The 15146-nt window shown below is 39.8% G+C and overlaps 1 protein-coding gene across 3 annotated transcripts; it reads left to right on the top strand.

Moving 5' to 3' along the window:
• Positions 1-1013: 1013 nt before the first annotated feature.
• Positions 1014-15146, top strand: arfip1 (ADP-ribosylation factor interacting protein 1 (arfaptin 1)). Of its 3 annotated transcripts, XM_054604430.1 has the most exons (10): positions 1014-1270; positions 2913-3298; positions 6746-6847; positions 7948-8056; positions 8609-8710; positions 10250-10362; positions 10592-10813; positions 11886-12043; positions 12690-12864; positions 12972-15146. In XM_054604430.1, exons 2-10 carry the CDS (start codon positions 2915-2917, stop codon positions 13125-13127), a joined length of 1521 nt encoding a protein of 506 aa, XP_054460405.1. In that variant the 5' UTR covers positions 1014-1270; positions 2913-2914; the 3' UTR covers positions 13128-15146. The 3 variants fall into 3 exon arrangements, with proteins under 3 accessions (XP_054460405.1, XP_054460407.1, XP_054460406.1); XM_054604432.1 differs by lacking the exon at positions 2913-3298; XM_054604431.1 differs by lacking the exon at positions 8609-8710.

The raw sequence follows: 15146 nt of genomic DNA, 5'->3' as shown, positions 1-15146 counted from the left end.
CCTCTAGCTGTGCTGCCTCGACTGGGCAGCTCGCGTTGCAGTGCGGCTGCGCGGCCCACTCCCCGGGGCTGATGGGAAATGGAGTTTTTTTTGGTGGCTTTTGGCCGTTTTATTGACGTGTTTTACCATATATTTGTCTGAATATTTTGAACAAAAAATGATTTTAATGTATTAAAGACCTTGGACACAAACAGCAACTAGCATGTGTTGTCCCACTCCCCGGGGCTGATGGGAAATTGAGTTTTTTTTGGTGGCTTTTGGCCTTTTTATTGACGTGTTTTACCACACATTTGTCTGAATATTTTGAGCAAAAAATGATTTAAATGTATTAAAGGCCTTGGACACACTTCCCGGGGCTGATGGGAAATTGAGTTTTTTGGGTAATATCACATTGTCACAAGCTACAGTTTAAATAAAAGTGTACCATTGGTTGTAGCTGAGTTAAACATAAATTATTTGACTGTAGCCTTTTTATTGACGTGTTTTACCACACATTTGACTGAATATTTTGAGCAAAAATGATTTAAATGTATTAAAGGTCTTGGACACAAACTGCAACTAGCATGGGGCTGATGGGAAATTGAGTTTTTTGGGGGTAATATCACATTATCACACGTTACAGTTTAAATAAAAGTGTACCGTTGGTTGCAGCTGAGTTAAACATACATGACTTGACTGTAGCCTTTTTATTGACGTGTTTTACCACACATTTGTCTAAATATTTTGAACAAAAATGATTTAAATGTATTAAAGACCTTGGACACACTTCCCGGGGCTGATGGGAAATTGAGTTTTTGGGGTAACATCACATTATAACACGCTACCGCTGGTTGCAGCTGAGTTAAACATACATGACTTTGACTGTAGCCTTTTTATTGACGTGTTTTACCACACATTTGTCTGAATATTTTGAACAAAAAAAATGAATTTTAATGTATTAAACACCTTTGGACACAAACTGCAACTACCACGAGTTAACAGCAGGGGGAGAGCGCATGCAGCGATTTGCAAAAACGATGTGGTCGTCGTCTGCTGACAGCCGAGGGCCCGCACACTGGGTCTGTCTTTCCGGGGTTCACACAGCCAGCCGAGCGTTGCTACGGAGAGTCGAGGACCGTTGGTGATCCCGTTGTCAGTGCGAATCTATGCAACGGCTGCATTCGCACCACATGCACTGCCGTTTGGAAAATACGTCACCAACGGTTTCAGCGAACCACACTAACAACGGCTAACTAACCGTCCGCAGCTACACGGTTAGCCACCAGCACAGGTGAGTTCACGCTAACGCTAACCAACGTGTGTGGGTTTTTTTAATTATTTTTTTAGCATTACCATTCCCTTACACCGTAGAGCTGCACATCTGGTGAAATACGAACATAAATTACATTTTATTGTAGTTCTAAATGGGTTCGTTATCAGCTGCTTAGCTAGGCTAACGTTAGCAAACAACACGTCACCGCGGTAGTTAGCGGAGCTCTTGAGTGGCAGAAGCTACCGGTTTGTTGGGTGCTTCCTTTTCCAAATAACACATAACAATGGCCCTTCAGTGTTTAATGTGTCGCAACCTGCGTTTATCAGTGTTTTATGAGTCACGTGACCGCGCTGCAACAGGTAAGGTTGACAGTTCCTGTGTGTGTGTGTGTGTGTGTGTGTGTGTGGTGCTCAAAGAGAGAAACAGGTTGATGTGTGCCAACGCCTCTGCTGTTTGACTGACAGCATCCACGTCGTTTGTTCACTAAAGTACCTGATTTCCATGTCAATGGGTCACATTTTTCCTGCAGAGAGCTGAAGAACTGGATATTCACGGTGGTGTTGCCTTGTCAGCACTGAGCTCCCATGTGTCCACCTGTGTCCAAGGCCAGGGCTACATTACATTACATTACATTACAGTCATTTAGCAGACGCTTTCATCCAAAGCGACTTACAGGAAGTGTATTCAACATAGGTATTCAAGAGAACTACTAGTCACCAGAAGTCATAAGTGCATCTCCTTTCTTAAACAAGCATCTAAGAGCATAAACCAGAGCAAAAGTACAGAAACAAACTAATACGAATACAATAAGTGCAACAAACTAAACGAAAGCAATAAGTACAACAAACTGATACGAATGCAATAAGTGCAACAAACTAATACAAATGAAATAAGTGCAACAAACTGATACGAAAGCAATAAGTGCAACAAACTAATACGAATACAATAATACAAACTAAAGTGCAATAAGTACAACAAACTGATACGAATACAATAAGTCCAACAAACTAATACGAATACAATAAGTACAACAAACTGATACGAATGCAATAAGTGCAACAAACTAATACGAATACAATAAGTGCAACAAACTAATACGAATGCAATAACAAACTAATACGAATACAATAAGTGCAACAAACTAATAAGAATACAATAAGTGCTAAGTGGAAGGCTCAGGGTAGTACTTCTTGAAGAGGTGAGTTTTCAGCCTAGATAATGCAATAGATAATGCAAATAGCATTGAAACAAATGTGCTACAATTAAGGCTATCTATTCTACATGCATTCACAATAAAGCATTGAATATTTTGTTGTGCTGTATAAAATGAACACAGAGATATGTCATTTCCAGCTACTGGCTTAAAATAGAGGCACAGCATGACAGGAAAAGTAAAAATGCATTTTTATATAACAAGGTGGAATATATTTTACATCCTGATTAGAAAAAAACAGCGGTAGCAGTAAGTGTTATTTAACAAATAACATCCTCTGAGTTTTTCAATTCTGTCAGGGATTTATCTTTTAGAAAACATGCATGCCTAGCACTGTGACTTGAATGTAAGGATTATACTTTTAGTACTTCTTTATTGTACTGTTTTGGTGCACTACAAACTGTCTTGGTAGGACCTATTTATACCCTTCTATCTGTCTATTTTCAGGTATGTCTGAAGTTAGTCTTGAGGCTGAATTGGGGAAGACCTCACCCGAGGACTCTCAGATGGATTGTGAGGTGGCTGAAAATTCAGAAGAGAGTTTGAGTAAGGATGAAAAGCAGGAGAGTGTAGACAACAGTAGGCCAAGAGATGACAGAGACGATGTGCTCTACGACATTGCTATTGACAGCGCTGAAGAAAATGCAGAAAACGATGACGAGGCTATTCTGGAGGAGAATGAGGGCATTCAGAGGGAGAGTGCATTGACGAGCAGTGACAGTGATGCTGCACACGTGTCTGACAGTGTAGAAAATAAGGGACAGGAGACGATTCATCATGTTGAAACCACTGAAACACCAGAGGAAAGTGGAGATTCTCAAACCGAAACACAGGTGATATTTACCGTCACTTTGGGCGCTCAACCTCTCTAAGCGCTTCCTTACTGTGCTCTTGTTCATGTTGCTTCTCCAGTCTTTACTAGCTGGGATGGTGGTGGTTTCTTTCCTATATAAACATTTTATTATCAGATTGACTTAAGTTGTGAAGCTTTATTTTAGTATAATCAACAACCTGAACCTGACTTATAGCTATAAGAGATGTTTGGTGTTTGATTCTCCCTGTTGGACGTGTCTCAGGTTTCATTCTGCTTTGCTGGAGGTTTTAGAAATGTATAGCTGGTGTAGCTGTCGCTCTGTGTTGATGGTGCAGTTGGTGGCTTCCTTTCTTTTACTTGTTCTGTGCTGCTCTGTGAGGTGCCTTATGTGTTTGGGGACGATCAAGGCTTCATACATTTCCTCTGCCTCGTTTAAATGGCTTATCTCAAAGTGATTTATTCATTTTTCTTTATTACCGTGCAATCTTTATGTATATTATTATAAAGTACAAGTAAGTAAGTATACACTTCTCTAAATGTTGCCCTGTTTTATTGGACACTGACTCTGTGTGCAATGTGAGCGTGTACATGATGTGTAAATGACACCGTTTCCTCACAATGTTTCCCTGTTTGTAAGTCGGGTACATAGAGCTCGTGAATTCCACATATCGTCAATCACATGACTGGGTAAGTAAAACAGACTTGGAGTCCTGACTGCACATTCTCTGGCAGTTCCACAATTCTTGCGTTGCTGGAATGTGGGACTCTGCACGCTGCTGATTCACGTTTTGGGCTAAGTGCCAGTATAACATGTCAGATTGAAAGAATTTTAAAATCAAAAGTCTTCTCTTTTTGTAAACCTTCTTCATTAAGTAGCCTTAAATGCATCACAGTTCTATACACAGTTCTGTAGTTTGAGAAGCAAGACATGATTCTTTCCTCTTCAGCTGACGCAGCTAATTGGGACAATTAGGTTATTGTTGTTATCCCTTCCTCCCACGTCATTTGAGCTTGTTTCCAGGATACTGTGCTGTAGGGAACAGCACACCGTGACTTGCCATACCATGCCTTTTCATATGCCTGATTAATTTGAAGTTACTTTGCTCCAGCAAGCTTCGTTTGCAGAATGTTTGCAGATGTTGGGTTGGGTCGTTTGGCTTTGAGACCCCTGGTCCTCCCCGGCTGAATCAGTCCCATTGCAAAATAAGAAGCATCTTAAATGGAGATACATGGATAGTTATGCAACAACTGCAGCTAAATTAAAAGAAAACAAACTGTGCTTTTCAGTAAATGTCGTTACAATCCGTCTTATTTTACGCCCTATTTTAGAAATGCATGCACTCAGATGTGTCTCTTCCAGGCAACCTGTTTGAACTTGATGTCAGATGATTATCTGGCAGGAGGTTGGTTTATCTGCAGTAGGTTTGGACAGGCCTACAAGTGCATGTCTGTGCTGATCTGCCTGCATGCAGGCGTCATATGGCCTTAAAGTATTTATGTGTCTGTCACGTGACACAAAGTAGAGTCTTTGTTACACATGCAAACCTGAAATCTTCACTTTGGTCTTTTTAATATGTTAAATTGTGGTTGAGCATATAGGATTTCTTTGGTTCTGGCTTTACTGGAGGTTGATTTCACAAGATCAGTTTTACCTTTTTAGTAACACACACGTACAGTATCAGATGACCCATTGTGGTCGCAAATGTTTTTCTCTCTTTGTTCACTTCACTCTGCTAGTCATTTTATGGTCATATACTACTTTCTTTTAGGAGTAAACCTCACATTTGAATCTGTGTGTCTCTTTAAGTTTAGTATTCTTTTATAGAATTAGCTAGAATCCAATATATAGACCCGGTACTTTAGGGAATTGTAGCTGTCAGTAAATACCTTATTTTAGCTCTGATTATGAAATGTGTTATTTATATAAACCCATGATTTAAACGTACTTATTTTTGCTCACACAGTGAAACCAGTCGGTCAGTTTAGACGAGTCCCAGCTCTCGTTACCTTGTTATCTGGTAGCTATTTGCATTATTAAACACACTTGGCCAGGTCCACCTGTAGTTGGAGGAACTTGTTCAAAGATGAACATTCTGATTATTGATTTATAATGCATTGTTTCTGTGTGGGCCTCTTTGCCAGGTGTGTCATTAATCCACATTAACCAGCTTTACACTACCAGACCTCACAGAGCTCTCGCATGTAAAGCTTTTACAGTGTTAGGTCAGTGTCCTAGTTCCTAAGTCCATAGTGATTAGGTCATAAATTGTACTAAAAACCAACACAGCTGCATCTTCAGCCTGCAACTTGCAGACATCTAGTTTATGATAGGCCGAACCAAACTGATGTTGCCACAAACTGCTGTCTCCACCCCGTGGCCTGCTACGAGCCAACAATAAGCAAACCAATGTGTCACTCTGTCATTTTTATCCACAGGCACAATTGGGAGGGAACCATGATTCATATGTTTTCATAAAGATTATAGTTGCTCTTTCCTTGTGATTTGTTAATTATATTCCAGGTCTAGGAGAATTTTGTTCCATGCGTGTTTCTGCATCACAGGATCTTTCCGAGTTAGGCCACAAAATGCCCCGTTACAAAACGTGGCACACGGGGTTTTAATGTGGTCTGAAACAGCTGGTGTCACTGTAAAATGTAGAGCCTTGTATTTGCTAGGAAACACTGACGTGAACGTGGCAACGAGGAACCAGATATTGTCGGTCCAAAACATCGCTATGGAGAACAGCCGATGTTAAGAGATAACGGCTTAATGCCCTTTTTCTTTTTATGCATGGGTGGAGGCATTATGAACTCAACCTTTATGATGCACCATACCATTTGTTTACGATACTCCACTAAATAGAGTGTTTGAATAAAGAGTGAAGTTGGTGTAATGCTCTCTGTAACATATTACGTCCTGCACTGTTTAGTAATGAAACAAACAGTGTTGTAAAATAGGGGAGTGTTGAAAATTGATGACAGTTGTTGCACAAGGACCTCAGCTATCCTGGTAAATGCTGTAATAATGCAACATCACTGACTTATACCTAACTAAGCTCTTCGTCCTGTCCTGGAAATTGGTGACAGAAGTCATAGAAAGAGGGCGGATTGACCAGAATACAGGCATATTTATTGCAAAGATTTTGTTGGGTGGCACAGCTTGTGTTACAATGTATTGTAGGTATTGTAGTGTTTTTAAACTTTCAAATTGTTATCGCCAATGTATATATTTACTCAGAAATCACTTTATCACGTCAGTATATGATACCCACAACCTTTTATTATCAATTTTGAAGCTACTGATTTCCACCATGGCTGTGTCCACAAGATGGCAGCCCACAACTAGTGTCCTGTTGTGTCCTGGATCCTGAGTCCTCTTCTCTTAAACGGTGTTCTCTCTCTCTTTGCAGTTGTTTGGGAAAGCTTTGAAAGAATAACCTGCTTCATTTCACCCTCTGTGTCACAGGAAAGCACAATGACTGAGGAGTCCCATAGAAGCTCAGCAGCTGAGATCCCGGTCACCAGCAATGGAGACCTGGATCAGAGCCCTGAGACCGTATTCCAGAGGGTAAGGGCTTTGTTGTGGGAACAGCATCTCTCCAAGCTGTGTCATTGTCAAAATGAGTTTATTGGCTTCCCAAACAAAACTTTACCAAGTCTAAAAAGTCCTTCCTTTGAAAGATTATGTTTGTTACAACAACGTTACATCATTTACATCTTTCATTAAATTGGCTCTACTTTTTATATTAAAAACTCTGCTCCTGGATGAAAAAGAACAGAGCAAAAACAAATATGTATAATTTATGTCTTTGGCATTGTAAGCTAAATGGTAGGGCTGCAACAATTACTTTGCACTTCATCATTATTATCTCAATGAATCAGTTTAAAGCATGTCCATGAAACATCAGAAAACTTTGTAAAAACCTGCTCGCAAATATACTCACCAAAATAGTTGCAGATTCATGTTTGTCAACCAATTTTAAAGTAAACTCAACAAATCGTTGACACTCAAGGTCGGATCCTTCTGCAGTGCAGTCCTTTAGTCTGAGACCTCAGGGTGCCCTCCATGTCTCATCCATCTGTCTGAGGAGGCAGTGCTTCCGGACGGCCTGCTGTTTCCCCCTAATGGCTCACAGTCACACTGACACCTCGCCACAACCACAAGAATGTGTTCAGCTTCAAGATGTTAAATCAGACACTGAATGTAAAATGCATTCACAGGTTTATCAGCAGTCCACCATTCAGCTGCAGCTCTCTACTTCAGGTTTGCAGTGAGTTAACGTCAGTCATTAGTGACATAAATGTTATGACGTGTACGCTTCTACACAATCAAGCATTTTTTCCAAAATATTAAAATTATATTTTTGTTTAAGGGGAAAGCACAGACATGACTTATTCAAAGTTCTGCTGAAAACGAGGAAAGGTTACCAGACAGGAGAGAGCAGGGAATGTTTATTCATTTCTACTTAAGTAAACATGCAATAAAAATACTTTTTCAGAGAGATTATTAAGGCTTTTATTGAGAAGTTAATCTAAATGTATTGTACTTTTTGTGTGTGTTAATTTAAAATATTTGGTGACACACAGAGAGAAAGTACAGAAAGTTCCCTGTCTGCTGCCTGTCTGCTAGGAACAACTAAAACCGGTTACATTTTTCTTTTTCCACAGGACTCTTACCCCAGTGGCCCTGGGGCCCTAAACCTGTCAGAGTCCTGTGTCACCTCCAGCAACTTTGCTTCAACAACAGAAGGCATCATTGAATCAGGACCGTACAAAGGTAAAAACATCTCTCCTTTTTGTCCATGCGCTGTTTCCTCGCTCATCAGAAACGTATCGGTCCTTATTACGTTCTCTGATTGCTTTGCAGCGTTCTGTGTTTACAAACAGTGTTTTTCTCCTCCTGTATTCACAGTGCTCCACTTTGGGGTTTTAATATGAAATTTGAAAGGCAGAACATTTGAATTTGTAAAGGTGAACATCCAATTGAATTTAATGAGGTCCCTCTGATCTCCGACGTTGTAACCCTCCTCTCCTTTTCATCATCGTGCCCTTGTTACAAATGCAAATTTTAAAAAAAATCTCCCCATAGAGTGGGGAGCTGTTGCAGCCCGTGTACCACCATGTTGCCATGGCCATTTTCCATGTTGTTTACACTGGTTGAGGTAGGCTTTTGTTCATCAATTCATTCATCCTGTGACAAGGAGAGAGCCACCACGATAAGACAAAACACGCACAGGAAATCAACCTCAATGAAAAAAATCCCCCCCCTTACGCTTGTGTCGTCTGGATGGTGACATACTAATGAATCATAACTCTGAATATCTCCCAGGGTCAGCAAGCCTGCCCACGTCTCCCGTGGCCTCTGTAGCGCCCAGCTCGGCTGTTGCTTGCCGCCTGGCGCGCTCTGCCAGCGATAGTCAGGCTGAGAAAGGTACCAGCAGAGACAGCCGTATGAATCAGATGATGCTGAATCGTCACCGTTTCCACACTGAATTAACCGCAGGCCTGTCGCACCTTTCTTGGTTTTCATCAGTTTCTCACCTGCTCCTTGTTCCCACAGGCTGCACTCCACTCAGAATCAAACCTTTCTTCTTCTCCTTCGTTGTTTGTTGGCTCTTCAAACTTTGTCTTTGCATAAGTATGGGCTAACTGGAGTAGTTTCCTGCTTTGCAGTGGCTAATGAAATGCCTTCTACACACCCCTTAGAGTCATCTTACCTAGGATCTAGATCTCAGGATTTCTACGTCTGATGAAACCTCTTGATGCCTAAAGCAATTCGCTTGGCTGGGAAAGAACTGCTTTCACACCTAATCGCAGTGGGTTGTTCCTGCTTGTAACCTTTGTCCTTGCAAAAGTTTGCATACCTAGTCTTCCCTAGTCTCTCTATGGAATCCTGAAACTGACAAATATAGTAAAAGGTTGTCAGACTAGTAAAAGATATAAGAGAATACATCAATAGATCATTTAAAATATAGTTTTAAAATAAGTATACATTTTTTATTCAGCCATTTACCTCCATTCAGTTGTTGGTAAAAAAAAATCCTTTACCACCAATCGGTTGATTAAATAAATTAAAAAAAACACATTGACCACCAGCCTTTTCAGTTATTATAGCTACCTCCAGCAGTCAGTGCACGCAGCTGTAATCATCTATATGCTGCATAGTGTTGTAGCATGACTGCGTAAACTGGTTACATATAAAACCATTTAATCTGGTAAGCAAACTTTTTAGTTTTTTATACCACTTTTTCTTTATTTAAAGGGACAGTGTGTAGGATTTGGTGGCATCTAGCGGTGTGGTTGCAGAATGCTACTGCATAAAACCTGAAAAGCTCTAGAGCCGGTGTTTGGTTTGTCCATTCTGGGTTACTGTAGAAACATGGTGGACTCCGTAAAGAGGAACCTCTCCATATGTAGATATGAAGGACTCATTGTAAGCTAACGGGAACAAAACGATTCCTAGGTTCAGGTGATTATAAACTAAGGAAAACACAGTTAGGAATATTATATTCCATTTCCTTAATATATCCCCTGTAATGCTTCACACTGGCCCCTTTAATTAACAATATTATTGTGATGTATTCAGCTATGTTTTTGACTTGTCTGATATCCTTTTAAGTATATTTTGTCAGTTTCTGTGCTCAATATCTTCCAGCATTTCCCCTCTATGCCCAAACCACAATAAAGCACTTTTCATCACTTTAACTATGACTGTTTTTTTGAAAATGGTAAGTCATGACTAATTGTATTTTAATGTTCATTGTGATTTTAATAACCGTAGATGTCATCAGCGTCCTCTAATGCCTTAAAATTAGTGTCTAAGTGTCAGTGTTAACGTGACAATCTCATCACACTGTTTGATGATTGTAACACTTTGAATTGTACTTCCCTTCATTTTTCACCACAGCCCTCTAGCCTGCAAACCCAATAACTTAATCACCCACTAAGTGAATTACTTTTAATTGTCCAGGCACGATGAATGAACAGCCAAACAGCGGAGCGGTGGTCCTTTCAGATGACTTAAAGAGCCCAGCCATGGAAAAACTGGACCTAGTGAGGAAGTGGAGCATCAACACATATAAAGTAATCCTCTCTGTCCTTGAGCTTTTTTTTTTTTTTCTTTTTTTATATCCCTCCTCACACTGCTTCTTCTCTTAGCTTCAGTCTCAATCCTTCTGTTCATTAGGATGTTGGCAGAAAAGTGAACAATGGAAAAATACAAATTGTTGATATCATTTCTTGTTTTTTAGGATTTGTCGTAGCGACTCCCGCCACTCATTCTTAATGTTTAAAAATGCTCCGTCCTCTGCAGTGCACCAGGCAGATCCTGTCAGAGAAGCTGGGCCGGGGCTCGAGGACCGTGGACCTGGAGCTGGAGGCTCAAATCGAAGTCCTCCGGGACAATAAGAGAAAGTACCAGAACGTCATCAAGCTGGCTCAGACTCTGGCCTCTCAGCTGTCCCAGATAATGCAGACGCAGAGGCAGCTGGGCGACGCCTTCGCCGACCTCAGCCTCAAGTCACCACAACTACACGTGAGTCCGTAAATATTTCGATGCCTTGTAATCGATCAGATTGGATGGAATAAACAGGAAGGGGCGTGTTATCGTCTTCACTTAGCGGCCCAGCAAAGAGTCATAAAATAATGCAGGATGTATATTGATTTGTGGTTTATCTACTCTGATCACTTAGATCACTGTGTATTTGTATTCTTTAGAAGCATTGCAAGTTAATGGCTTAAAAGGCACTAAAGAGTCTTTCATAGTTGAAGTTTGGGTCCTCCTCCACTTCCTCTGAGTGCTCGAATTGTGTTTACGTGATTTCTCTTTATGGCTCCATTATTCAAATACAAAGTGCATTCTTTTTCTGATTTGAGTGAGTGCATTATATACAAGAGAATGTCTCTACATCATAGAACTAGATGTATGTATTTTGTATCTCAGACATTGATGCTCTTTTGGGAATTTTGTGCTGTATATTAATTGTTGCAATGCCGTTTTATTATGTTTTATCTAGTCTGCACATTCATTTATTTGTATGTCTCTGTGCCGGCGACTACCTGGTCAGGTCATTATGTTTTTGGGTTGTCCATACGCCCGGTTTATTCTTGTGAACACAATATCCCTTGGCAACAAGGGAATTTGGTTAAATTTGACACAAACAGGATCAGATTTTGGTGGTCAAGGGTCACTGTGACCTCTCAAACTCATTTTGAGCTAAAACTCAAGAATTCAAATGCTAATTCTGACAATTTTACACACGTGTCTAATAGTTTAAAATGATCAAGGGATGACAAAAAGAAAAATAAATAAATGATTGCTGGAGGTAAACAACCAGGAATTGATCTCCCCATGGTAATTGTGTCACACTATTACACTTTAATAATCACTATCATTTCTGTGTGTATGTATATATATATATATATATATATATATATATATATATATATATATATATATATATATATATATATATATATATATATATATATATATATATATATATATATTATATTACTTGTATGATGTTGGCACCCGCAGTAGCCACTGCAGACAACGGTGCCAAATAAGCAAAATTAACTAAAACTTGTTTGACTCTGTTCTTTAGGAGGAGTTTGGTTACAACGCTGAAACCCAAAAGCTTCTGTCCAAAAACGGAGAGACACTGCTGGGTTCCATCAACTACTTCATCTCCAGTGTGAACACACTCGTGGACAAAACAATCGAAGACACCCTGCTTAATATCAAGCAGTATGAATTTGCCAGGTAGGTAATGCATGATCACGTGTGGGCACCATCTCCAAACCACATTACATTACATTACATTACATTACATTACATTACAGTCATTTAGCAGACAACCACAAAATATGATCTCACCATTTGTTTCGGTCCTGGCTGGATCCTTCGTGAGATCAAAAACGTTTTGCCTCCTTACCTCAAGCACTGTAAAGTGTGTTATTTGTGATACAGAAAAGGTGTTGATTGTGTTGTTTTCTGCAAGAACAAAATTAGATGTTTGAATTGACCTGCTTTAGTGGCAAACACCACATTTACTTCACACTTCATGTGAAAACAACAGAGCTTGCCCACTAACTCTTAATGCAAGCTAACATCTACACTCTCATACAGGCAGTGACTTGAATAATGCATCTGCTCGGAAATATTCTAAGCATACATGTGAATGAATGCATATTAAAGGTGTCTGTTAAAGGATTCTCACAAACAAACAAAAGTTATTTTTCCATTCAGTGTTGCTCAATAAAACACATTTAAACATAACCTTGAGGTTTAGTAAAGAAATTCAATGAATTTTCCTTCATAACACATTTCAGGGTTTACTCCTGTCTCATGTTGATTTCTAACAGCCTTGCCCCTATAGTGATGTTTATTTTTACTACCATACGTCTAGGGTTGAATATGACGCGTACCGTACGGATCTGGAGGAGTTGAATCTGGGGCCCCGTGATGCCACCACCATGCCCAAGATCGAGTTCTCCCAGCAGCAGTTCCAGATCCACCGCGAGAAGTTCGAGAGGATGCGAAACGACGTCTCCATCAAGCTGAAGTTCCTGGAAGAGAACAAGGTCGGCTACAGAGTTGTTCTGCCCGACATACCTGCGTAAACGTAACGGCTTTACATTCCAGGTGTGCTCATTGTCTCTTTATTTTCCTTTTCCTGCTCCCCATACAGGTGAAGGTGTTGCATCACCAGCTCATCCTGTTCCACAACGCCATCGCTGCGTACTACGCCGGAAACCAACAGCAGCTGGAACAGACACTCAAGCAGTTCCACATCAAGTTGAAAATGCCAGGTGGGGACAGTCCATCTTGGCTGGAAGAGCACTAATCACTCCGTTTGAAGCCACAGCGGCTCAATTTGACAGGAAATGTTGCAAATCTACGGGGACTCGACTGCCGCTGCCTTTCAAACTTTCACTCTTGTAAATCTTTTAACTCAATACGCAAAAAAAAAAAAAAAACTCCTACAATCCTTTTACTGTTGTTGTAAAATCATCGTTTTCATCTTGCAGTGATTTGAAATCATCGGAAACGCACTTTTAAACTGTTTGACAAATCTGTTGAACAGGAGTCGCTGCAGTAAACACATTTGGGAACTGTAAATGGCCTTTTGTAATCCAGCATTATGAATGTTGTATCGCAGCATGGCGGACATGTTGGCTCTGTAAGGACAGCTACGACTGCCGGTTACACATTATTTACAGAACTCTTATCAGTTGAGTGAGATCTAGATGAATACTTTACGAAAGTCTAATCAGGAAGCTTCAGGAACCCCTGAACATGAATTCTCTCATGATTTGATTTGACACCTGTTGTGATAAACAGGGCAAAGCGGCATTAAGATTTGCGGATCATGCATGCAAACTGGCCAGCAAACTCTGAATAAAGTTTTAGTTTGACATTTTGGGAAATGCTATTATTGGCTTTCTTGCTGAGAGTTTGTTCAATATAAGACTGCAGCCAGCAGCCTGTTAGCTTAGCATAGCTTAGCATAAAGACTGAAAACGGTTAGCTGTCAGGGTAACCTGGCTTTCACTAAAGGTAAACAAAATTCTGCCTACCAGCACATCTAAACCTCACAAATATAAAAAACCAAACTGTAAAAAAATAAATAAAGATGAGGTTTAACAGGAGGTGATGTGCCTTAGTGCAGAGCCAGGCTAACAGTTTCCCCTGATTCCAGTCTTTATGCTAAGCTAAGCTAACCAGTTTCCGGCTGTAGCTTTATATTAAACGTACAAACATGAAAATGTTTTGATCTTCTCCTCTAACTCTGCACATTAAAACAATTAAGAGTATTTCCCAAAATATGAAACTATTTCTTTTAAATTGATGTTAAAATCATATTGATGTCCATTCACAACAAATCCTGTCTGTTGTGAGACGACTATGCTGACAGGATGCTATTTTTAATCAATATTATTCTCCGTTTGGCAAATGACTGAATGGATAAAAGTGTTTGATTCTCTTTAATTCCAGAGACAATGAAGGACCAGCCTTATGTGACTAAATGTGCCTTGAATTCTTGAATTTCTTCTTCTCTTCCCCTCCGCGCTTCAATATTTGATCTTGTTGTTGAAAAAAGTCGTTTTAACTTCTAGTTTTCAGGACCAACTCTTGATGGAAGAGAACGGACCAAACGCACACACTCTCAGAGGACAGTACAGTCAGAGCCTGTACGACTGTACATGTTTAAACACTCCACACAACACACATACGATAGCTGTGTTTAAAAAAAAACACTCCAGTAACATTCAGAAAGTCTAAATAAGTTTTTAAGACTCGCTGTTCTCAAAGATATTTATCCATATTGCACATATGCACATTTATGCATTTGAGACTAATTAAAAAACAACTGTATGATATGTGAGGTGAAAACCAAAAGACGATTAACTTTTTTGTAAATTTGAAAGACCAGCATCCTTTGTCTGAGCTGCTAACAGTTAGTGTCATTGGGCTACATAAAAGTATATTTTTCAAAGAGGACATATCTATACGCTGTTAATGATAACCAGCTGTCACGTCCTCACTTTGTGGATTTGTACTTTTCCTATGGCTCACCATAGCAGTTTGAGAGTGTCAACAATCTATTGTTTCCCTGAAATAGATGGATATATATATTTGTAATTTTCTCTATTTTACCTTGTAGTTTATGATAAATGCTGCCATTTGGCTTTTGTTTTTGATTGTTTTTTCTGGAAGACCTGCAGAATGATGTGCTAGAACTAGCATGAGCTAGTGGGTCTTTACCTTTTGTGATGATAAAACATTAACAAATGTTGAGAAAAGAAAAGGATTCTGAATGTTGTGTAAACTCTTTGGGAAGATTAAAGTTTCTTTTCTTTAT

The sequence above is a fragment of the Anoplopoma fimbria genome, chromosome 9 (genome assembly GCF_027596085.1).
Source record: "Anoplopoma fimbria isolate UVic2021 breed Golden Eagle Sablefish chromosome 9, Afim_UVic_2022, whole genome shotgun sequence".
NCBI classification, from domain to species: domain Eukaryota; kingdom Metazoa; phylum Chordata; class Actinopteri; order Perciformes; family Anoplopomatidae; genus Anoplopoma; species Anoplopoma fimbria.
The sequence above is the reverse complement of the archived record's forward strand: the minus strand, read 5'-3'. Positions and strand labels throughout refer to the sequence as shown.

Bases quoted from the DNA above. Each gene is read 5' to 3' on its own strand.
- arfip1 (XM_054604430.1), top strand. From the start codon at position 2,915: ATGTCTGAAGTTAGTCTTGAGGCTGAATTGGGGAAGACCTCACCCGAG. The intron at 3,299-6,745 runs GTGATATTTACC...TCTGTGTCACAG, and splicing joins ATTCTCAAACCGAAACACAG to GAAAGCACAATGACTGAGGA. The intron at 10,814-11,885 runs GTGAGTCCGTAA...TCTGTTCTTTAG, and splicing joins TCAAGTCACCACAACTACAC to GAGGAGTTTGGTTACAACGC.